The sequence below is a fragment of the Suncus etruscus genome, chromosome 5, assembly GCF_024139225.1.
Source record: "Suncus etruscus isolate mSunEtr1 chromosome 5, mSunEtr1.pri.cur, whole genome shotgun sequence".
In the NCBI taxonomy this organism is placed as follows: Eukaryota; Metazoa; Chordata; class Mammalia; order Eulipotyphla; family Soricidae; genus Suncus; species Suncus etruscus.
In genome coordinates this window covers 22,959,941-22,984,297 of record NC_064852.1, presented here as the reverse complement: position 1 = coordinate 22,984,297, position 24,357 = coordinate 22,959,941, and the positions used below count along the sequence as shown (strand labels likewise).

Here is a 24,357-nt window from a genome sequence, read left to right as displayed (position 1 = left end):
AACCCACGCGCGATCGCGACGCGCCCCCTCGCGCGTGGGTCCAGCGGGAGAACTACAAGTCCCAGGATGCCTTGCGGGGCGGGGCCTGGCGCCATTCCCCGGGATCCATCCGGCGCGCTGGGCAGGACGCAGCGGCGGCGGCGGCGGGCGGAGGCGGAGCCTGCGTGCCAGGGACGGGGACGGGGACGCGGACGGGGACGGGGCCGGCCGGGGGCTGGCTGGCTGGCTGGCTGGCTGGCTGCGCTCGGAGCGGGGCTCCCGCCTGCAAGCTCGGACCCCCGTTGCTCGGCGTGCAGGGCTGGGGTGGGTCGGGGGCCCAGATCCGGGCGCGCCCGGGCGGGCGAGACTCTGCGACTGCACGCCCCGGCCGGCTAGCTCCCCGCCTGCCCCGGCCACTAGCCCGGCCTTGGGCCCCGGTGGCTCCCCGGAGCGCGGGGCCGCTGCTGCTTCGGGGCTTTCATGGCTGCTCGGAGGCCGGGCAGCGCCTAGATCCCCGCAGGAGCGAGCCTGCCCGCGCGCCCACCCACCCGGGGCCGCTCCATGGTGGGCACGCACCCCATGGAGGCCCGCTGAGCCCGGGGGTGCGGTGGGGTGGGGTGGGGGGCGCCCAGCCATGAACTGAGCCTGCGGGCCGAGCCTTTCTCTCTCTCTCTCTTTGCCTGCTCCTCTTTTCTTCTCTCCGGCTCTGCCCCCGGGTGCCAGAGTGGGGCTAGTGGTCGTTAGTGGTGGTCTCGGGGGAGCTGCTGCGGTGCCCCGGGCTCCGGGGCGCGCTGGGGCGCGGGGTTGCACCGCCTGCCCCGCACCATGAACTACCAGCAGCAGCTGGCCAACTCGGCTGCCATCCGCGCCGAGATCCAGCGCTTCGAGTCGGTGCATCCGAACATCTACTCCATCTACGAGCTGCTGGAACGCGTGGACGAACCGGTGCTGCAGAACCAGATCCGGGAGCACGTCATCGCCATCGAAGGTGAGTGAGTGAGTGCCCAGGGAACGGGCCGGGCCGGGCCGGGCTGGGCTGGGCCACTGCGGGGTTGCTGGAGAGCTCTGGGATTGGGGTTGTCCACGGTGGATCTGGACGAGGTGGCCTGGGGAGGAGGTGCAAGCTTGTGCGTTTCTGTATGCGTGTGTGTGTTTGTGTGTGTGTGTGTGTGTGTGTGTGTCGTGGACACTCGCGCCCAGGCCGTGGCACGCGGCCACCGTGGCCCGGGGCGCACACTGCGGTGTTTTCCTACCCTGCCAGGCCCGGCTCGAGCTGGGAGGGAGGCCGGAGATGCAAGCTCGCACCCCAGGGCGCACTTAATAGTGTGGGCCCGGGGTCTGGGGGTGCCTCTGCGTGCAAAAGTGATTCAGGGCCAGGGCCCAGTCCATCGGAGCCTCCCGAGGAGCCTGGCCCAGCCCACGCCTGGGGGCAGCTGCAGAGGGCTTGGCGCCACTGGCCTCCCGTGACAGGTGACCGGGTCAGGGCCCCCGAGCGAGCGCTGCTGCTACTGCTGCTGTAGATTGAAGCTGTTTTGAGAAGTGTTGCTGTGAGGGAGAGGAGGGGAGGCTTTAGGGGCACTCCCCCCACCCCCAGCTTAGTCTCTGCCCAGTTGAGGGGCACTAGGGCAGCAGGTTCATCTGCAAAGGCAGGTTTCCCAGCCCCCCAGGCATTTTCTCTGGAATCCTGGGCTCAATGGGAAGGAACTGGAGGCTGGAGGCCGACTGCCACACTCTGACTGGCTTGGTATACTTGGATGTCAGTGGTGGCTGGTGGCTGCCTCCCCCTCTCCCAGTGATGGCTATTTCTCAGGCTGTATTTCTGGATCATCTCCTCCGATTGTCTTCCCTTGAACCTGTCAGGGAATCTATCACCTGGGGAACCTGGTCGGTTGCAAACGCCTATAAGCACCTTTTCCTTCCCACACTTAAGGGCCTATAGGTCTGTGGTCTCCTGCATAAATGTCCCCAGCAAAGGAAGGAGGAGATAGGGCCTTGGAAAGGAGTGCCCACCTTGCCGAGTGCCACAGCCCAGCACTGCTCCAGAGGCTATTCAGGAGAAGGGTCTGAGTCCATCAGGCTGCTATTGGCAGCTACAGGCAGCCTGAGTTGATCCCCAAGTGGGCAGACACAATGGGGGCTGCCCTGCTGGTCCTGCCAACTGTTTGGCAGCCACCAGGGTCCCTGTGCCCATTGACTGAGTCCCCTGGGAAGCACTGAACCTGGTGCCAGCCTCACCCCAGGCCTAGCCCCACTGTACAAAGAGACCATGGCCCAGACAAGGGTGTGAAGGGCGGGGGGAATGTTACAGCAGCCACCTCTCCACTGTTAAACTGAAAGTGGGGAGTGCTTTGTGCTTCACTCTTTCTGCCCCATCCCTGGCAGCACCTGTCGAAGTCTGATGAAACACTTTGAAAGCGGCTGCCAGTTCAGGAGCACACCTGACTTGCAGCACCGGGCTCTGTGTGCACTCCCCTCTGCAGCTGGGCTCCCCACGCCTGCCTCCTTTGTCATTTCTCATTCCCAGGCTCCGATGTGGCTGTTTCATGGGGGACAGCAGAACGGTGCGACTTGCTAGCAAGAAGCTGGGCTTTCCTTTTTCTGTTCTTTTCACTCCGCAGAACCTGTGTGGCGGTTGCAGGGTTGGTGAGCTCCTTGTCTGCCTCTCTGAAGGGAGGCCGTGGGGCCCTTCCTGGCTGGCCGCAACCTCGTCATATTTTATGAAGTCTGAATCAGTCAATGACTCTTGCTTGGGGCTTTGATGATGTTCTGCCTTTTTTCTGTTCTTAGTAGGAATGTCTGAACCTCAGCAGGGCTGTTGTTAAGTTAATGAGGCTTAAACACCTTTCAGATAGTCTCTGCTTTATCATCCACAATGATGCCACCTTTCCTGGGCCTGGCACTTTCTCAGAGATCTGAGAAAGTGTCTGTCATCTGGCTCTTGGGGCAGCAATGGGCCGGCTCCGTCTGCGCCTTTTGTGCAGGATGCGGCTGGGAGGGATCATTGCACCCTGCATTTTCTCCGAGATCGTTCTGAATCACGCCCAGTCCTGATCCTCTCTCCAGCTCAGCTCTTCCAGCAGGCACCCCACTACCTGGAAACTGTGTGGGTGTCCGGATGAAGTTATGTCGTGTGCGTGTGGCTCTGTTCTTTTGCAGTTTTTGGGGGGCATGACAGGGTCCCGTATTCTGGGAGGCCAGACTTCTGTTGTATAAGAGCGTGGTGCTTCACCATGGCTGCAGAGACCTTCGAAGGTTGCATGAAGCTTGCCTAGGAGGAGCACAGTCAGCCTCTACTGCCCTGAGCCGGGGACTGACTGGTTTGCAGGTAGAATGTCGGTCTCTGAATTTTAAAGCGGAGATGCCCGCACTTAGCACTGTGCCGGTGCACCATCATCCCGTGTCTCATCCCTTCTTACGAAGGTGGCCTGCAGCTAGAGGTTGCCCAGCAGCACTTGCATCCAATTCTGTGTGTGTGTGTGTGTGTGTCCTCATGTCCACACAGGAAGTTGTTCTCCTGACACCTTGCTGATGGACTTATTTATTGTGGGTGCTCTCAAGACTTCCCTCAGATACTTTTCCTCATGCTGGTGCTGCTGTTTTAGAGGTCTAAGTTTCCTGACCCCTGGAGGAGGAGTTCTTTTGTGGCCATGTCAATGGCGAGGGTGTGGGCGCTGCTGTTCCTTTTGGAGGTCTAAGTCTCGGCCCATAGAGCTCCCCAGGATATTCCATTCACAAGTGGGTCTGGGTCTTTGGTGGCCTGTGGTCATGGCTGTGGTCTGGGCTGGCATCAACGCATTACTCAGCACCACAAAAGTGGGGTTTCTTCATTGTGTAGTTCAGACTTTAGGAACTTGTTCTTTTGACCCAAATCTTGGAGTTTTATTTATTTATTTGTTTATTTACTTATTTATTCATTTATTTATTACAGGGGTTGTGGTGGTTTGGGCCACGTCTAAATGTGCTCTTTGCTTGGGGGACAAACGTGGTGCCATTGATCTGGGTTTGTCCACATGCAAGGCAAGTGCTTTACTAGCCCTTACTGTTCCTTGGGCCCTGGAGCCCCTGGGGTTTAAGGGGAGGATTGCCCTGAATATTCTCAGATGACCTGATTCTATGTGGGGTGGGGGTTCCCCTATGGGACAATGCATGTGGGGAAAGGGCTGCTTCAAAGCATGGTTGTCTCCTTGTCCGATAAAGATTCTGGGATTGGACTTACAGTCTGGCCTAAGGTACATTAAAAAAACCCATCCAGGGTGGATGGGGCTGAGATAAATGAGTCAGCTGTCACCCTTGTTAAATAAAGCTGCTGCTGCTGCTGCTGCTTTTAAGGCTAAAGCCTCTATTAGCAACCACACACTGTAATTCCTCTCTCCAGCAGCAGGCATGGCCTCATGGGGCCTGCATCCCCCAGCCAGCTCTGTGCCTGCCCGCTGGCTCACTCTCAGCCCTCATGCTTGGAGACCGCCCCTGAGGTCCCTGAGTGTTGTATGATCTAGTGTTGGGGTTGGCAGAGCCCTGAGCACTGAACCCCGTCACCATGGTTCACTGTGGTAACCTGGGTCATAAATGCTGCCACCTAGGCCCATGGACTTCCTTGGAGAGAGGAGGGAACTTCTGGCCCTCAGCATTGGCTCAGATGACACCCTGATGAGAATTGAAGGGAGAAGGTAGCAAGGTATGGGGTAATAGATGAAAGGTGAGGGTAAAAGGTAAAGGTAAAGGGTGAAAAGTGAGGGGTGAGGGGCGAGAGGTAAGAGGAGCACCTCCATGGCCAACATGATGCCTGGTTCTGTCCCCAGCACCACATAGTCCCCTAAGCACCACCTAATGGCCCCGGTCGTAGCCAGAATTATAGAACCTGACCAGCCCAGTATCTTTGGAACCTCTCATCCAATTGCCGTGATGGTCTGAGGATCACTGTTGGATCCCTCCCACCTGCCAGCCTTTTGAGGTCCACTTGGGAGAACCTCGACCCCGCAAAAACAAAGCCAGTTAGTGAAACTGGTGGGGGCCTGTGGACAGACCCTTCCTTCTTCGTGGGCATCACCTTCACGACCACTGTTACCAGATCTAAGGAGTCAGGTCTCGATGGCTCCTCCCTGACCCTGTCCTTGGACCCTGGCAGCTCCAAGGTTCTGACACCCCCACCCCACTCTGGACCACCCCATCCGGATCTACTTTAGTTGTATCTGTGATTTGTGCCCTTCAGCCCTGCCCACTGGCTCTCCAAGGCCAGCTGTACCTGTGCTGTCTGTGGTTTTCTGGGCACCTGCAAGGGAAGGAACCAGCCCTACCACCTCCAGGGGTCCTAGGAGGATACTCTGACATCTCGAGAGAGACTCTTGTGTCTTTAGCCCTGACCCTGGGGTGTCCCCCATGGGTGCTTGTCCTTGAACAGAAGGGAGGACATGGTGACCTACCTGGTCACAGAAGCAGAGAAGGAGAGGTAGGGGATGACTAGATCTGGGGGTGTCAGGGAGGGGAGAAGGAGAAGAGAGAAAGTCTACTTAGCTGAGTCCCTGCCTGGACATCCCACCTCGATGCCGTGTCCCTGAGAGGGCAGTTGCAGGGCCTGGTGTGGTCTCCTTGCCCCTATTTCTTTCCTGAGGCTGAGCTCTTCACTGCTAGGGTTGAAGCTGTGGGTGGTGTGGGTCTGCGGCCCTAGGGTAGGGAGACCGAAGCAGCAACCCAATGGCAAATTCTGGCCAGTCTGTCACTGCAGATGACCCTTGCACTGCCCGCCCACCACATGGGTGACTGACTTGGAATGAGCGGGGAGAAGTGTAGGGGAGGGCTTGAACCCAGACCTCAGTCGTGGCCTGTCACTCTCACGTGAGGGTGGGTGTGGCTGGGGAGATGGGACCAACCAGGCTCCAAGGCTCAGTCCTGCCTGAGACTTTCTTCTGCCCATTGGCCTCAGTATGGGATGGATCTTCCTTGCAGGCTGCATCCGTGGCAGATGCTCTTTGAGAGCTGCAAGCCATTTCTGTCAAAGGGTAAACTCCGTGTTATTAGCGGCTTGAAAGGGCTGCCGGGAGCCCTAAGGAAGTGACTCAGAAGGGAGAAGAAAGGAATCTTCAAAACAAAACCTGCAGCCCCCATCAGCCCCTCTGTCTGTTCAAACCAGGCGCTTTATTTCCTGAAGAAGAAAATCCCTTAATTTGCCCCGCCCACCCCTATCCCCTCCTCCTTGTATCCCCGCAGGTGTTTGCAGTTTGCATGTCTTGCTCTGGCTTGTTTTCTCTACCCAGTGGGTTCCTCTCCAGTTTCTCAGCATCCAGGCAAACCAGTGCCTGTCAGTCTGTTCGTGTGTCATGGTGTGTGTGTACCCCAGCCTTTGGGCACTTCCTTTAAGAGATTGACTTTGGCAAAGCAGATCAAGCTTGCTTTATTTTTTTTTTTAAATCCAGGTTTGGGGGTTCTGATCTGGTGCTTAGCTGCATAATTCCTTCCCTTTGTTAAGTACCCTTTTCCGAGACACTCAATGCACTCTGCAGATGTCCAACTCCAACCCTCAGCGGCAGTAGCAACATTTGTTATTTTTGTGCAGAGCCTCTGGGCAAGGCTCTGAGTGCTATAGGGTGGCAGAACCTGGCTTCCGGGAGACCCCTGGACCTCTGGGGCAGAGAGCTGAACTCTCTCCCCGGAAGGTGGAGGAGCATGGAGGATGCTCCAAGGTGCCTCTCTGGCCACAAGGCTGACTTTGTGGTTTGGGGTCCAGCCTTCCTAACTCCTTGTATCCCCCCAGGTAGAGCAGTCCTTGCCATAAGGGGGGGGTGGGTGTCTTGGGAGGGAGGGGGGCTGAGAAGAGAGGAGGGGAAATAGTTAATTTTACAGAAGAGGTTGTGAATGCTGGTGGGGGGTGGATAGCCCCGAATAACTGGCCCATCCTTGTCTGTGTGTGAAGTGGGACCTGATTCCATGACCAGAGGATAAAAAGGATGTGAGGGTCAGTGGGAGGGATGTCTTTGCCCAGATCTTACTTCTCACACCCGGGATGGAGCAGGTGGGAGTCCCAAGCTCTCTGCAAACAGCCCCGAGCTGTGGTTATAGTCTGGGATTTATTCTAACACTGTCACGCTCTCCCGATGTCTGAGGTGGCTGCCTTTTGGAAGCTTCCAATTGAAGCACTTTTTACTCAGTGTTGCGATGCAAGCAAGCAACTGCCTCATCGCAGGAAATGATCATTTTTTGGTTGTCCTTAACACCATGGCTTAGGTCCTCAAACTTTTTAAACAGGGGGCCAGTTCACTGTCCTTCAGACTGTTGGAGGGCCAGATTTATAGTAAAAACAAAAATTATGAACAAATTTCTATGCACACTGCATATATCTTATTTAGAAGTGAAGAAACAGAATGGGAATAAATACAATATGTGGCCCGCGGGCCATAGTTTGAAGACCCCTATAAAAAGCTCTTTTTTCTGTTGTTTCTTCCTTCCCTTTCAACTCCACCAATGATTCATTGGGCCTTGGGAATGTTAGCAGTGACCGACAGCCCCCTCAAGTTTCTTTTTTCCAGACCCCGTGATGCCCGTGGTTGTACCTGGAATTCTGTTTCCTTGGACCCTGTTGTGCCGTTTTAGGATTTTGGAAGGAAAGGCCCTAAACTTTCTGCCTGCTGCTCTTAACCTTAAAGGAGTTCACCGTGTGTGGGCAGGTGGGGTGTGGAGGGTGGAGAAAGCTGTATGCTTTGGGCTGGGGTGCCCTGAGCTGACATTAGATGTCCTTGGCTGCCTGCATGTGGGTGGGCTTCTGATTGGAGGTGGAGCTGGGCAGGTTGTTTTCTCAAAACTAGGCGGGGGCGGTGCCTAAGGATCTGTTCCTGACATCACGTCACTCACTCCTGGGGGGTCAGAGAGTGGGTAGGACATTGTTTCCCTATGGGCTGGGCTGCCACTGCCCGGCCCAGCCCTTGTATTTCCACCTTTTATTAAATGGCCTTTGGGGTGCGTGAGACGGAGGCTGAGCCCTCATGGTTTGGACCTTCTCTGGGACCTGTCACCATTGTGGGGAGAGGCTGGATATAGGATGCCCATCGTCAGGAAGACTGTTGTCACAGACTGGCCAGGGGCGGGGACCAGGAGGGTGCGGTCTGGGGTGAGCTGCTGGTCAAGATCGATCCCTGTGTCCCTCAGCCCCTGCCTGCTCTGATCCCTTCAGTGCTCTCTCCTGGGGATGTCCTCGAGGGATTCTATTGAGCCCCCTAGGAAACTGGGTGCTGGGCATATTCCCTCCCCCCCCCCCCCCATGCCACAGCCCATGATGTTGTTGCTGAGGACATGAGGACCACGGTTACCTGCTGACTGGACCTTTCATTGCTGGTTAAGACTCCTATTCCATGCCCCTGCCCCCCCCCCCTTGATTTTCATTTTCTCTGTTTTGTTGATTAATTTTATCCAGTGGCTCCGACGTTTCTCTGCAGATCTGGGTTCTTGTGAGCCTGCTTATTGGAGCAGGGCAGGTGGCAGTGCCCACTCCGAGGTGATTTCTGGGTGCTGACTCGGGGCCAGAATCGGGCACTTCCGCCTGCACTGGCTGCCGCCTCCCACCTGGGCTTTCCAGAACCCTCTGTGGGGTGAGGATCTATTTTGTCCTCTGTGCTCACTCCAGCTTGCAGTCACATCCTCGAACCACTTGGCTCCTATTGTTTGTGCCGATTGTCCTGAGACACAAAAGGGGAAAAGGCCTCCCCTTGCCAACTCTGGTGGGTCTCCAGGGCCCTGTCCTTTGTTCAGGCCTCCTCTCCCTTCCCCTCCCCTCCACAGAGGCTGCTGGAACCTGGGCCCAGTGGCAGAGGCTGCTAAGAGCAGGAGGGGGCGTGCAGGAAGTAGAACCCAAGTTTCCAAGGGGCCTGCCTGGGATCTCCTCCTGTCACTGCCTCAGGAAGTCTATGCTTATTCTAGGCATGGGCTGGCAGGGACCCCAGTGTCCAGTGGAAGTGGCAGAATCAGGGCAGGGATCTGTTTACTTAGTGATTTGAACCACCCAGCAGTACTCAGGGCTCACTTCTGATGGCGATTGGGGAATTCTGTGTGATGGAGGGAATTGTATGCAAACTGTCCCTCTTTCTGCCCCTCTGTCTCCTCTCTATCCCCCCTCCTTCTCTCTGCTCCCTCTTTTCGGCCCCACTTTCCCATCTGTTCATCCCTGTTGTCCCTTCTCCACCCAATGGCAGGGTCTTATCCGGCCTCTCCGTGCTTTGGAACCTGCGGGTATGCGCATCTTGGGGGACATTTTCTCTCCTAGGCTACCACCAGTAGTCAGAAGTGGGGATGCTGTGTAGGTAACAGGTTAAACTTTCCATGTTGCTGAATGCTCCCTGGACAGTGGGTGCCCGGTGTGTTCCCCCCACACCACTCCTCTGTCTGTGGAAGGTTGTGTGAGGAGTCATTCATTTGTCTCAGATTTGTGTCAGATTTGGGGTGATGCCCCTCCTCTGGGCAGACACCAGTCCTTGAGAGTGTGGTAGTGGGTCTCTCCTCAGGTACTGGGTGAAGCGTCAATCCCTTTACTCCTGGGAAGCCCCCTTCTCACCCACTTCCCTGTGTTTTACTGGGATACATTGCCTTGGCTTCTTGCCTGCACTTGCCTTTCGATTGCCCTGTGCTGGGGAAGGAACATGAGACGACCTAGGCCCCCCACTACCCCTCCCCAGCCTTCTTGACTATGGTTTTAGCTTTCTGAGATTCCTTCACCTGTTGCTTGCTCTGAGCTTTGTGTAGTTGGTCATGGCAGCTTGATGGGATCAGAGCCGCCCATACACCTGCACAGTGGGGCTTCTGCTTTCAGATTTGTCCCTAGAGATCTTGCCCTGGACAGATGTGGGGACACTGCAGATGTTTCTATGAGCAGTCCGCACCTAGAATTTTCTGGCCCCAGTCTTTCCCTGAATCTAAAAGCTTGCTGGTGGAAGCTGGGTGAGATAACCTCACTTCCCTCACTTTCCCTTGCTGCTGGATGGTGGTGTGTTTGCTTCTGGGGAGGAGCTGAGGGCCTGCTGGAGTCCCCCGCTGGGCTGGACATTGTAGCACCCCTGTATCATTTTGATTCCAGCTCCCTGTTTGGAGTAAGAGGTCCAGCCTGTTTCTATTCTAGAAGCCAACTCATATATGTTCCAGAATCCAGCCCTTGTCTCTGTGTCTGCTCTAGAATATGGGCTTGTATCAGCGTCTGTTCTAGAACCCTGACCCACGTCTTGGTGTCTGTTCTAGAACCCTGACCTGTGCCTTAATGTCTATTCTAGAACCCTGACCCGTGTCTTGGTGTCTGTTCTAGAACCCGGGCCTGTGTCTCCAGGTGTGAGCGAGGTCCCCAGGAAGGGGCCTGATTTGTACTTGGTTCTGTCTCCTGGTTTTCCCAGGACCTGCTCTCTGTGCGGCGGGGGCTTTCCTCCATCTGGCCCTCCTCCTCCTGATCCAGGGAGCTGTTGCTTTTAGGACTGCTTATACTCATTCAGGCTTACACACATGCAGGCATATAGGTCATGGGAGTGCGGTCCTGTGGGGGGGGGAGGTGATGGGTATGAGGTCCATGAGGAAGTAGCATCCAGCCAAGTTTCTTGAGGCCATTTCCTTGGGTTTCTGTGCCCCTGGATAGTGGAACTCTGGTTTCTATGTCTACACCACCTCACATACTACTGATACTTAAGTGATCTTAAGCCCCCGGATTAGCCCTTTGGCAAGGCAGGCAGGCAGGCAGACAGCCTTGCGTGGGAGCCATATCCTGACGGCTGCTTCCCAAAGTTGGGCCACTGGGCCCAACGCGCCTGGAGGCATACAGGCTTCTTTCCTTAGCATAGCCAAGGCCCAGCAGAAGGGACGGCTGGGGAGAGGCCCCGGGCAGTCTTAGACACCACGGTGGCCCAGTCATTCATCTGTGTTTACTTGGCAACTGCAAAATTTGATTCTATGTTGCAGCCAAAAAGCCCTTTGGAAATATAGAATATCCCTTTGTAATCATGTTACATAAAAAGATTTACATTTATAAACAAACAGGGGCTGCAGTGATAACAGCAAATATGGGGTTGATCTCTGGCATCCCATATGGTCACCGGAGCCTGCTAGAGCAATTTCTGAGCAAACACTGAGCCAGGAGTAACTACTGAATGCTGCTGCATGTGGCCCTAAACCCAAAAACAAACAAACAGGTCTACTTGGAGCTGGGCTGTGTGGTGGTGGTGGGGTGTCTTATATGTCAGAACTGTTGACTCTCTAGGGGCCGGAGAGATAGCATGGAGGTAAGGCGTTTGCCTTTCATGCAGGAGGTCATCGGTTCGAATCCCGGCGCCCCATATGGTCCCCTGTGCCTGCCAGGAGCAATTTCTGAGCCTGGAGCCAGGAATAACCCCTGAGCATTGCCGGGTGTGACCCAAAAACCAAAAAAAAAAAAAAGAACTGTTGACTCTTAGCTGCCTACCCCGGCAACACTGGGTATACAGCACCCCATCAAGAATAATTCCTGAGTGCAGAGTCAGGAGTCTGCCTGAACTCTGCTGTGTATCCCTACCCCTTAAAAAAAAAGTAAAGGTGGTGCTGGAGTGACAGCATAGAGCAGGGGTGGCGAACAGGATTTTGACCCTCACTCAAAATGGCAAAATGCAATATGTGTTTAATATATTCTTGTTAAAATTGTATGCTTTTGTGTGAGTGTTTGTCTGTTTTGGCAGGTCACTGTGTGGTGTGGCTCTCTGACTCTCACAGTTTAAAATTTTGGCTCTTTGTGTCGAACTTGTTCACCACCTCTGGCATAGAGAGAGGGTGCTTGCATTTAACAAGGCCAACATGGGTTCAATCCCCACCATCCCATAAGGTTCCTGAACCTGCTAGAAGTATTCCTGAGTACAGTGCCAGGAGTAAGCCCTGATGAGCCTCTGTGGGTGTGGCTCCAAAACCAAACCAAAACAAACAACTAAGACAACAGAAAAGGAAGGCAGAGGGCTGGGTTGGCTGGGTGCCAGTCTGAAGGATTGGTGTTCTCTGGGTGAGGATAGGTGGTTTTCCCTTGGTTGGTGGGTGTGTTTGCCTCTAAATTCTTGGAACCTCTGTCCTGTGACTCTTGGAAAGTGGAGAGGGCCTGGCTGGGAACAGTGGGATCATTTCTCGCCAGACTTCTGGGTTGGTACGGACTGGGGGGCTGGGATTGTGGACCCCCACGGCAAGCTGTAGGTAATAGCAAGGGAACAGAGGACTAGCCCACCATGGAACTGACCGTTCTGAGGTGTGGCTGTTCCTTTTTCACAGGATCCAAAACAAGTTTTATCAGCGAATGGAAAGCACCAGGCAGGGACTGTCCCGCTGTTTTTATCTGAAACTTTTCCCTTTCCTTTGTTGGTGCCGAGACTAGCGTGGTCCATCAGCTGTGGATTCCCCTGGTGGCAGAGCTATGGCTCCCAGGACATTGTCATCTCACTCTAGTCCTGTCCCTGCAGTTTTTTGTTTTCTTTTTTGAGAGCAACCAGCTTCCAGACAGGACAGAGGGACTGTGTGACAGGGAGATAGTGATAGTTGGGCTGGCTCTTGGGGGGATGAGGGCTGCAGACTTGGGGTGACTTGTGGTCTGGTTTCAGCAGGAGACGCTCCCCCCAACCCTCGGAGCACCCAGGGAGCCTGACATGGAGTTCTTCCTCATAATGGACTTTGGGGCGACCCCACAGGGGTCCCTCTCCCCATTACAGCTCAGCCTGGACTTGGAGACTCTTCCGTGCTGGTGTCTCCTAGACACCAGACCCCTAGCAGCTACCAGTACTAGAACCAGGACCCCCCTGTTTCCTAGCCTCGATGCCTGGTACTGCCCCTCGCTGTGCTGAGGGGAGACTGCCTCATGACCACCCCACAGAACACTGAGCCTTTATCCCAGCAGCCACCTCCCTCATGACTGTCCCCAGGGTCAGTGAGGTGGGAACTGGGGACAGGCATCTGTGGGGTCTGAGAATCTCACAGATGAGCACCCCCTTGACCCAACTCAACAGAACTCAGGTTGCTCTATCCAGGGAGGTGACAGGCTCAGAACACTGTGGCTTCCCAGATGGGGCTCCGGTGGGATAGACTGGGGTGACCACTACCTGGACTGTGGGTTGCAGTGGGCTGCACATGATGCCCCTGTGATTCCTGATGCACTGTCCTGGGCACAGGACCCAGAAGCACTGCCAGTATTGCTGCCCAGCTCCTGCCAGGTGCAAATTGTGGGTGCTGACATCGTATCTGCTCACTGACTCAATCTGTGCCTGGTTTTGGTTTTTGGGCCACACTTGGCATTGCTCAGTACTTACTCCTAGCTCTGTGCTCAGGGATCAGTACTTGGGGGCTCTGAAGGAATCTTAGGAGATGCTGGAGAACATGACCCTTCAGCTGCGGTTTGAACCCGGCTCAGTCATGTGCAAGGCAAGTGCCCTACCCACTGTGTAATTTCTCTGGCCCTTAGCTTCAGCTTTTTTTTTTGGGCGGGAGGTGGGTAAGAGCAGTGCTCTGACGTTCCGGGGGCCACTCTTGATGACATTTGTCTCTCTAGACAGGGCAGTTCTCAGCACCCTGTTGCTTGGGTTTCAGAGGTATTGGGATCACTGGGGCACACATGGCAGTGCGAGTGGGGAGGGCATGTGATTTTTAGGGGCTGAACTTGGGGTTGGTGCATTTCTAGACATGTGCCTCTGATTGGCCCCTGAACTGGGCTGCCTCCAACCCTCAACCATCCTTTCTTTGATGTCTGCAGCTATTTAATCTAAGGCTGCTGGGAAAGAGACACATCTCTTGAGATCTTTATGTTAAATAAAGCAAGGGCAGGAGGTCATGTCACAAAACAGACATTAAAAAAACAACCACACAGGGGCTGGAGAGATAGCACAGTGGTAGGGCATTTGCCTTGCGAGCAGCTGATCCAGGATGGACGATGGTTCAAAACCTGCCATTCTATATGGTCCCCTGTGCCTGCCAGGAGTGATTTCTGAGTGCAGAGCCAGGAGTAACCCCCAAGCACCGCCAGGTGTGACCCCCCCCAAAAAAAAACCCAAATGCACAAATGCCATGCACCCTGCCTCAGTTTACCTTGTGTTTTCTATCTGCATGTGCTGGACAGAGGCCTTCTTCCTGCGGCCCCTCTCCTGAGACTTGTGACCTCCCTGGGTGTGGCTGGCTTTGGTTCTCCTGGACCTCCTGATCCTTCTTCTTTTTTTTTTTTTTTTTTTGGTTTTTGGGCCACACCCGGCGGTGCTCAGGGGTTACTCCTGGCTGTCTGCTCAGAAATAGCTCCTGGCAGGCACGGGGGACCATATGGGACACCGGGATTCGAACCAACCACCTTTGGTCCTGGATCGGCTGCTTGCAAGGCAAACGCTGCTGTGCTATCTCTCCAGGCCCTGATCCTTCTTATCTTTAGAAAGAATAAAGATGCTGGCGGCCTCAGGGGGAAAACTGAAAGTTGGAGGGAGGTGGTAAGGCAGGTGTCACGTGTGGATCTGAGCCCTGCCTGGGAGGGGTTTGTTGGACAAGAAAGTGAAAGGCCCTGAGGTATCCAAACAGGCTCCAGCAGTCACCCTATAGCATAGCTGGTTCTATTCATACAAAAGGTTGGCTCAACTCATGACATTCGAGAGGTGGTGGCAGGCAGGGCACTGAGAGAGCCAGTCTGGGGCTGAGTTTTTTGTTGGGAGGGACATGCGCCTCCTTACTTTGCGGCATCAGCTTCAGGCATGCTCAGAGACATGGTGATGGGGGTGCTTGGTGCTGGGGGGGGTCCCCTGCTCATTGGGAACGGGCTCAGTGGAAGTTTGGGTTGTCGGTGCTCTCAGAGGTGATAAGCCTCACCAAGCTTGATGCCTGGTCTAATGCTTTGTGGGTTCTTGGGGGTGCCATACACAGCTGGGAGCACTTGAGCTACCCTCCGCCTCCCTCAGTGTGACTTGGTGACTCTGAGCTTTGGGTGGTGAATCCACCTTATCAATGGCTACAGCTGGGCGGGAAACAAAGTGGGCCGGTGGGAGCAGGCTTGGCAGCCTTGGATCTTTTGCATGTGGATGTCAGTAACATGGTTTGGTGTTGGCAGCACACGGCAGCTTCCTCTTGCCACCGCGTATGGGTCTCACGCCCTCACTCAGACATGCGTCATCGGCCATCGAGCTTCCATTCTGTGCCCTTCGAGCTCAGCCCCCTCTGATGAGTTGCCAAGTAGCAGCAACTTTTCTGCCATGAACTCCAAGCACAAGGCAAGGGAGCCAAGGCCACACTGGGGGCCGTGGTAGGTGCCTCTTGTCCTGGCTTCTCATGATCGATCCTGTGATCATGGCCATAGAGATGGAGTGTTCGCTCAGGCCCTGCTAGGGTGCCTGAGCCAGGAGAGATGCCAGCTGGGAGCTGTTTGCTGCTTCCTTTAGTGTTCTGCCTGCTGCCACCTGCTGCCCCAGGGTGTGTCCCTTACCCAAGGGAGGAGCTTGGGGCAGAGGCAGGTGGCAATGTGCAGGGCATGGGGGAGGGCAGAGGGCATGGTGAGGGCAGAAGGCAGGAGAAGGTGCAAAGGGCATAGGGAAGATGAGAGAAGGCGGAAGCCTGCCCCTGGGCATGGACTGAGAGCTTTGTCACAGGACCATCTGAGATGGAAAGGCCACATGAAGTGACATGAAGTGAGCCACCTTGATCTGCCCTATGTGTTTGTTGAGGGGGGCACATCTAGTAGTGTCCAGGGGTTACTCTTGACTCTGCACTCAGGTATTACTCCTGGTGGTGCTCAGAGGTCCATATGTGATGCTGAGGATCAAACTCATGTGTAAGGCAAGCACTTCCCCATTGTCCTATTGCTCTGGCCTTGTTAATCTGCCTTTCCCTTCTTTGTGTGGCTCATGGCATGTGTCACTGAGACCCTAGGGCTGGGCACTGGTCTGTGCTGGACAACTAGGGCACACTTTTTTAGGGTCATATCTGGTGATGCTCAGGGGTTACTCTTGGCTCTGCGCTCAGAAATTATCCTGGTAGGGGGTGTTGGAGAGATAGCATGGAGGTAGGGCATTTGCCTTGCATACAGAAGGATGGTGGTTCGAACCCCAGCATCCCATATGGTCCCCCGAGCCTGCCAGGAGCGATTTCTGAGTGTGGAGCTAGGAGTAACCCTTGAGCGCTGCCAGGTGTGACCCCAAAACCAGAAATTATCCTGGTAGGGTCAGAACAATAGCATGGCGGGTAGGGCGTTTGCCTTGCACACAACCGACATGGGTTCAATCCCTGACATTCCATATGGTTCCCTGAGCCTGCCAGGAGTGATTTCTGAGAGCAAAGCCAGGAGTAATTTCTGCATGCAACTGAGTATGGCCCTCAAACTAAAACAACAACAACAACAACAACAACAAAATTACTCCTGGCAGGCTCAGTAATTCCCTGCTCTCATTCCAGCCCCATCAGAACAGGGCACTTTTCTATATGTGGTTCTGCAGGGCATGATTTGCATTTCCTTAGAAATGTGGCATTCCCGTTTCTTGGAACCCAGAGCACCTTCCTACTCTGAGGAGGTGAGTGGTCCTGTGTAGAAGGTCGTGGAAGGACACTGTCTGGCTGGGGTTGTGGAGCTGTCCAGGTTGTGGCCATGGGTCTTCTAGCCCTTGTCTGTATCCTGCAGTTGGCACATTGCTGGCCTCATGAGTGTGACATCACCCAGATGCCAGCTCTGCTGGGCCCCTTCCTTGCTGAAAGCCTCATGATCTGTCGGGCAGAGAGACTATCCGCTTCTCCGTGAAAGCACTTTGTCTAGCTCAAAGATTGAGCCTCATGATCTGTCGGGCAGAGAGACTATCCGCGCCTCTGTTTGGCAGCCAGTTCTTATCTACTTACAGCACAGTGAACCACAGGTGATTGACATCTGTGCTAGTTTGCACATGTGTGGGACCATGAATATACATGGTCATGGCATGTGCCCGAGCATGTTTAGCACATGCACAGGCCCTTTGTGCACTTCTGTGTTGAGTTGTTTACACATATTGAGCTAGCACATATATGTGGAGTGTACACACACATGCACGCCGAGTACACATGTTTTGAGTGCGCATGGATCATGCCCATCAAGTGTGCATGTGTGTTGTGTTTGCTTGTGTGTCATGCGTGTGCACCAAGTATGCATGGCTGCAGGTGTCTGTGCATGTAGGCTGTCATCATGCACCTATGCATCATGGCTGATTTGGCCTGTGCTATATCTGCCTGTGCATGCAGGCTCTATATGTTAAGAATGTGCCCGAGTGTGTGTGGCCCTCAGCCACTGTCCCTGTCCCTCCGTGTCCCTGTGGCCTGGCTTCAGTGACCCTCTGCCTTCTAGGAGAGCGTTACTGGTGTCTGTATGCCACTGCTGGTTGTTGTCGGGGTGACCTGCCTTTCCTCTCCCTGGTCTAGTCCCCTCCCTGGCTGCTTCTCCTTTCCCCTCCCATCCAGACTAGTGTGTGCAGTGCCGGACCCCCCCTTCCCACTCTCTGATGTCTACCACGTTGCTCACTCACTGGACAACAAGCCTGAAAGGCTCCCTAGGCCCAGATATATCCTAGCCCAGCTGAGTCAAAGGAGCGTGAAGTGACTCAAGTGCAGATGTCATATGACACCATTTAGTGAGGGCCACTGAGCCTTGTGAGCCCCACACCAGAGGCGGGCCCTGAGGGACTTGGGGTGGGGATGTGGCCAGTGTGGCCTGCAGGGTCACCTGGCAGGGTTTTCTGGTTGCTGCTTGCTGGCAGGGGTATGGAGGGATGAAGATGGACCACGTAGGCAGGTAGGTTGGGGCTTGACGCAATGGGGTCTAGTTTGGACCATGGTGAGCCTGAGCTGGGGCCCTGGCAGGGGTGGAGTGGGGCAGGGAGTGAGTGTGTGTGTGTAGGCTACAGACATTTCTCTGCTGCCTCCTGCTGGCCTAGTGGAACGAGTTGTCAGCCTTAGGAAGTTGGGCTATCCGGGCCTCACACAAATTGAGCCCAGAACCCTCTCTACTCCCTACCTTCGGCCCTTTTTCCTTGTCATTTCCCTGGAGATCTTTTATGCCATTTCTGCTTTACAAAGGAAGGTGGAATTGGGATCAGCTTTGGGCAGGGCCCACTTCACAGTTCTTGGGTCGCATGGAGATGGGGGTGGGGCTCAGACAGCTTCAGGTCACTGGGATGCTAATCCCAGAGTCCCCAGGTCATGGACAGGAACCAGTGAGGATCTGGTGTGATGGAGGCAGCTCTGCCCAGCAGGAAATGTCCTTAACCTAGTGGGGCCCCCTGACAGCTGCTCCCACTTGTCTGCAGCTCCCCCTCCCTCTGGGCTCCCGTCTCATGCCATCTGGGCAATGCCCCAAGTGGCCTTTATTGCACCGTTTTTTCTGACCACTCCTGGCAGTGCTGGGTCACTCCCGATGGAGCTTAGGGGACCTTGTATGAGGTTAGGGGTAAAACCCAGCTGGCCATGTGTAAGACTAATACCTTAACCCCTGCAGCCATGTTTTTCTTTCTAACAATTTCTGCTGGTCCTTGTGTGGGGGTGGGAACAGGTAAACTCAGCAGTGGAGAAGGGGCCACCTGTCCCATTAGCCATGAAGCCCTATGCTCTCACAGCAGGGCTCCTGAGCACAGAGGATTAGGATGGAGGGACAGGAGCTCAGCATGGTGGGGGTGTTGTTCTTCCTGAGTGTGTGATCAGGGTTTTGAGGCCAGATATGGGGGGCCGGGGTGCAAGACTAGGGCAGGACTTTATTTCAAGGCACATGGGGAGCAGCAGTGAATCCTGAGCTGGAAAGGAAGCCACCAGCCAAGCCTTGCACCTGTGCAAAAAGATGGTCTCATCTTTTCATGCTCATGGCAGAGCTGTACCCTGTGAGGCCCTGGTTTGGCTGTGGGTACCACTCTGATTTGGAGGAAGTCCCAGAGGGGAGTATAGTCACAGGAGCTGAAATTAGAGAACGAGGAGTTTCTTCAAGGAAGAGAAGAAAGAGGTGGCGCCCACATGTGGGGTCTGTTCTGTTTTCTTTAATAGTTTTTGGTTCATGGAGTTTCTCAGCAATGCTCAGGGACTACTTGCAACTCTATACTCAAAGATTGTTAGTAGAGGCCTTTGGATTGGCCCTCATATTGCCTTCTAATTAAATGTCTCTCGTTTGGTTCCTTTGGTTTACATGTTAAAAAGATGTTTCCCCATTGCCTCCTCATCTGGCTTTTTCCCCTTTCCTTGGGGGTGGGCTTTGTTTTTCCCCAAGAATGGCTACTCAGATGGTTGGAGGGGCGGCTGACATCTTGGCTACTCAGATGGTCTGGAGGGTGGTTGACATCTTGGCTCATGGTTCCACGTGGTGGAGACACTGGCTTGTGGGTGAACAGCTTACCATTAGTTTTCTGGCCTGTATTCCTTCCTAACTGTGTGTTGATTATTTCTTGCATTGGAGTTGCTGCCGACCTGCGTCTTTTGTCCTACCTGGACAGAGGGCCTGGGAATCCCTCCCCCACTCAGTGCCAGGGAGTTCTGGTACCCACAACCTGTGCTCTGGCCTCTGAGTCTGCCCTTGAGCCCCCGCAGTGCACTTCGGGGGTTTGTTTGAGGATATTGGCTGCTCCATGCTCTCCCGCCTTGGGACTGCACTCTGCATGTCCCAGGGCCCCTAAAATGCTGCAGACTATACTTTCCCCCATCTCCTTCAGTTCTGGGGATCCTGTGGCAGTTGGGCTGTGTCAGCCATTCCAGAGAGGGCTATTCTTAGAAAACTTCTTCCTCATGGGCTGACCTTGCTTTCCTCAGGTGCCAGGTATAGGTGCTGTATGCCCAGCCTGGCTCGCTGAGGTGCCACATCTCCACTCACAGTGCAGTAGCCCGGAAGCCCTAGGTGAAGCCAAGGATTGCCCAAAGCTTCTGAGGGCTGTGGGGTCCATGTCCCAGCAGTGTTGAGTCAGGAGCACCCCCGAGAACCTCCCAGCTTCTACGGGCTGCCCCACATAATGCCATTCCCTCCCGGTGAGAGTGTCTCTCCAGAGACCCCTGGCCAGGAGACGCCATCCAGCTTACAATTGACTCTGAGCAGAAAAACTGACTTTGCTCCTGCAATGACCCCATGAGAGTGCACTGACTCCTTATGAGTGTGCACAAGACCTGTGAGTGTGTGCTGAACCTGTGATTATGCACTACATCCTGTGAGTGTGTGTTGACCTTGTTTGAGTGTTTGCTGACCCCACGTGAGTGTGTACTGACCTCCTGCGAGTGTACACTCGCCCCATCTGAGCATGTCTACACTGGCAGAAGAATCAAACGAAAGCCAGGAAGATCTCTGTGGACCCGGCAGAGCCTGTGTGGGTCTTTTGTTTTCTTTGCCCCTCCCTGCAAGATGGTCACTCTAAGTTGGCTGTGGCCTGTCACGCCTGCCTGCCTCCCCCAGTCCTGAGGCGGCATAGTGGGCACTAACTACACTGGGCCTCCTGGTATGAGCCATCTGGGCGCTGTTGCAGATGTGGGTTCTGTGGGGTGCCCAGTTTGAGCTCTGGCCTGTGTGCCAGTCCTTTCTGCCTGTCAGAGGCTGGAGCCAAGTCCTCTGACGTGTTCCTAGCCGCAGAGCTGTGCTGAGGGGTGCTGAGTATGTCTTGCCTGGACACCCCTCAGCTCACCGGAGTGCCTGCTGGAGAGGAGGGGGTGGGGTGAGGACATGAAATAGGCCTTTTAGCCTTGCTGGTGGCTCTTTCACACGCCCCCAATTCTGGGCCTTTTAGCTCCTGATGTAATTCTGTGCCCTCATGATGCTTTTCATTTCACTTCCCCTGCCCCTCCCAGTACCTCTGTTAATGGAGAGAATGAACCTCCCCGTGTTTGTCCATCTGTTCATTCATCTGATGTCTGTCCATCTGCGCCCCCCCCCCCCCCCGGCCTTGACCTCCCTCTTTTCCGGAACCTCCAGTGTGGAGGGTGGACTCTGAGAATGAAGTCTGACCAGGGAAACCTACTGTGCCAGAATCTGACCTCATGAGCCTCGGACAAATATGCAGAACACTTCCAGAATGTTCTCAGATTCCCTCCACTTCCGTTCCTACTCCCCCTTAGCTGCCCTCTGCCCTCAGGCTGAAGCAGGAAATGCTGCCTGGTCCTCAGAGAGTGTGGGAGCCTGGGGGTGTGTGAGAGCCTGGGGTTGTCTCCCCTGGAGCATCCTGTCACCATGGAAGATGTGGCCTAGAGTGTCTGGGCAGAGATGTGGCATCTCCACTCTCAGGAAGTGACATCCACTTGCCTCTGCTCTTCTTGGGTCTCCCCAGAGTCCAGCACTGGGGTGCAGCCGAGCCCCCAGCCCAGAGCTCATAGCTGTAGGAAGCAGAAGTGCTTGTCCCACACTACAGTCCCTATGGGTGCATGTGGCCTGTCTGTCCATCCATCCAGATTCTCAGGATGTCGTGGGTATCTGTGTCCTCTCGTTTGCCCTGGGCGGGCCATCTTTGTGAGTGTGTGTGTGTGTGTGTGTGTGTGTGTGTGTGTTTATGTGATGAAGTCCCTGAGCCTGACTCACCTGTGGTTGATGGGGGGATATGTGGGCCTGCCCCATGAGGGCCATGCCCCATGAGGCTCTTCTCTATGGGGGTCCTACCCTATAAGATACTGCCCCCTGGGGGTACTGTGGGTCATGCCTGGGGTACATTGCACCGCTGTGCTGGACTCAACCTGGTCTTCCGAGGAGGTGATGCTCTCAGTGTAGACATATCTTTGTGAGACTCGGGATCCAGCCTGGTGTCCCAACTGCATTTCTCAGGGAACCTTTTGGAAATGCTCCTGGCCATGACGCTCTGGTCCAGTTTTGTGTGCCGTGGAAGAGCCTGTATCATTCATTGGCTTCCAGGGTCTGTCTGTCTGTCTGTCTGTCTGTCTGTCTGTCTGTCTGTCTGTCTGTCTGTCTGTCTGTCTGTCTCTCATCTTTCTGGCTGGCCAGAGGGCCCCCCCCCCCTTCCACAGATACTCCATGTCTGAGTATATGAGTAAGTGTACATGTTTCTGTATGTGGTTATTTATGTGTGTATTTCTGTATTTGTCTGTGTTAATGTTTATATGTGCTTCTATGTTTCTGTGTAAATGTACTGTGTACATTCTGAATATGTATAAGTGTGTGTCTGAGTGTATAAACCAGAATGTGTGTGTTTTTGCACATAATTGTCCTTCTAGGGCTGGCAATGGTGGCATGTTCCTAGCTTGTGTCTGGGTCCCCAGCATGGGTCTTGCTGAAGCATCTGTGTTTGCTAGTGCCACTGAGGATGGGGACATGAGGGCATGCATGTGACTTGGCCAGGTTTCTATGGGTGGTGCTTCTATGCTTCATCATCCTATCCTTTCTGTGGCCTGGGAGCTCTTCCTCACCAGTGGCATCCTTGATGTTATCTTGCACCAACGTTATCCTGTCACTTTAGGGCTTTGTCACCACTGCAGAAGTGTGGCCTCTCACTGTCTGGCTGAGCCCTTGCAGGTGCCCTTTCACCTCTCTGAATCTTTCCTGGACCTTTCCTGCTCTCCCACTTGTCACCGAGCCTGTTGGAGCTGTGCTGAGGAAACAGTGATTTTTATGTATCCAAGCAGAGGACATGGAACTTCTGTGGCCATAGGGCCTTGGCAGCCAAGAGCACGGCAGAAATGTGGGTTGTGAGGAGTCCCCGTCTCCCTACCCCTTACCTCCTACTATGCCCAGGTTCTTTCGGAGAATGGAGCAGGCGATTGGAGGCTGAGTTACTGCATCTCATGCTGGAGAAGGGGGTGCCATGTATACCCTGGAGCTCCATGTGCCTCAGTGGGTCAAGTAGGAAAAGGTTGCTGGCTTCCGTAATACCAGGTGTCTGCAGCTGAACCACTCACAGTTGCCTTTGCATCGACCTTGAAGCCCATGTGTCCTGTGTTCTGGGGTGTGTGTGTGTGTGGGGGGTCCTCAGTTCTCCTGTCCTCCTGTCCTGTTTGATGGAACAGTTGTGCATGATGGTCCCTGGTGTCTGGGTGGTGGCTGGTGGAGTGGGTGTCACCCAGGACGCTGTGTCCCAGCAAAGCCCCTGGCCTGTGGTTTGACACTCTCACTGTTGATCACTTTTGGGCAGAGGTGTGAACTCAGTGTTTCTGGCTGCTTTGAGTGAGGGATGTCCAGAGAGGCTTTTGCCTGAGCTGACTTGGAGGTGTGGCTCCCCCAATACCCACTGAGCTTCTTTTCTGGCCTCCCTCCCCAAAAGCCTCCACATCTGTTTCAGCCCCAACTGTTGTGCAGAACTTTCCAGAGGTCTCAGAATCTGTTGAGTCCAGGACACACTGTTCATCGGGCCTTTTCTGGAAAGAAATCTTTGTTTTTGATGGCAGGCTTTTAGGGCTCTGTTCTGGCCCCACTCCTGGCTTTGCTGACTGCCGGGATTCCGTGTCCTCTCATCTCTACAGTGGAGTAGCATAGGGTATACACCTGCACCCTGTACCCCTGTCAGAGAAGGGACCATGCCCTTGGATGTAGGCTAGAGTGGGGTTCTCATGGCCCCTCCATGTGGTATGGGTTCTGTCCCCAGTTTTGTTCCCCCTCTACTCTCTAGTCGACTTCTACTCTATCCTCAGCTGAGGCTTCAATCTTGCCTGCTTACCCCAGGCCTGAACTTTAGACCTCCTGGGTGTTCTGTGGACCCTGTGGGGGAGGCTGGGCTCCTCCTTGGGCCAGTATGGTGTTTCCAGACGGCTGTGTTTTGTTCTGCCTGGCTGGAAGTTGTCTGGTGAACCCTTTGTCCTTAAGCCCCCAGGGACTTGGACTTGGTTTTCCAACCTGAAGCAATTGTCCTATTCTTGGAGGGGATTGTTTTGATCCCAGGGGGATTCTAGAATGTTGGAGAACTTCACTGGTTGGTGCTGGGTCCAGGAGCAGAGTGGGGAAAGCATGGAAAAAGGGCCCAATTGGTCATTCAGGAGCCCAGGACAGGGTGGGGAGCACTGGTGGAGGGTCCAGCTAGTTAGTCAGGGGCCCAGTTGCAAGGTGAGGAAAACACTAGCAGAGGGTCTGGTTCCCTGCTGGCCATTGCTTCCTGCCATATGAGTTGGGAGGCTGCTGTTTGGAAGCCCTGAGAGGTAATATGGGTGGTTGAGTCTGAAAGCTGGGCCTCAGGGAAGGATGTACAGGTGCAGCAGGCACAGAGCCTGCCCCAGACATGTGTCTGGGTGCTGATGTCCTTGAGGACAACACATGAGAGACTCTGGGAAAAGTGAAAGGCTGGGGTCATTTCTAGTGCCTGCTACCCCCTGCTTGATTGGATAGCAACCACCCCATAAGGTTCTGTAGGACCTTGGTGACATGGTATCTGAGAAAAAAACCCTCACAGTCCAGGGAGTGGGGCATACTTAGGCACAAGGTTGGATACTGAGGGGTCACTTATGGGCTGATAGACATTATCCCCATCCATCATCTCATCTACCCTCCAC

The 24,357-nt window shown here is 54.6% G+C and overlaps 1 protein-coding gene across 2 annotated transcripts in view; it reads left to right on the top strand.

Moving 5' to 3' along the window:
- Positions 1-761: 761 nt before the first annotated feature.
- Positions 762-24,357, top strand: part of AGAP1 (ArfGAP with GTPase domain, ankyrin repeat and PH domain 1) — a 348,034-nt gene continuing 324,438 nt past the window's right edge. For both annotated transcript variants that reach the window (XM_049773603.1, XM_049773601.1), the window contains exon 1: positions 762-967. In XM_049773603.1, the coding sequence (XP_049629560.1) occupies positions 805-967 (163 nt within the window). In that variant the 5' untranslated portion in view covers positions 762-804. The remainder of the gene's footprint in view (positions 968-24,357) is intronic.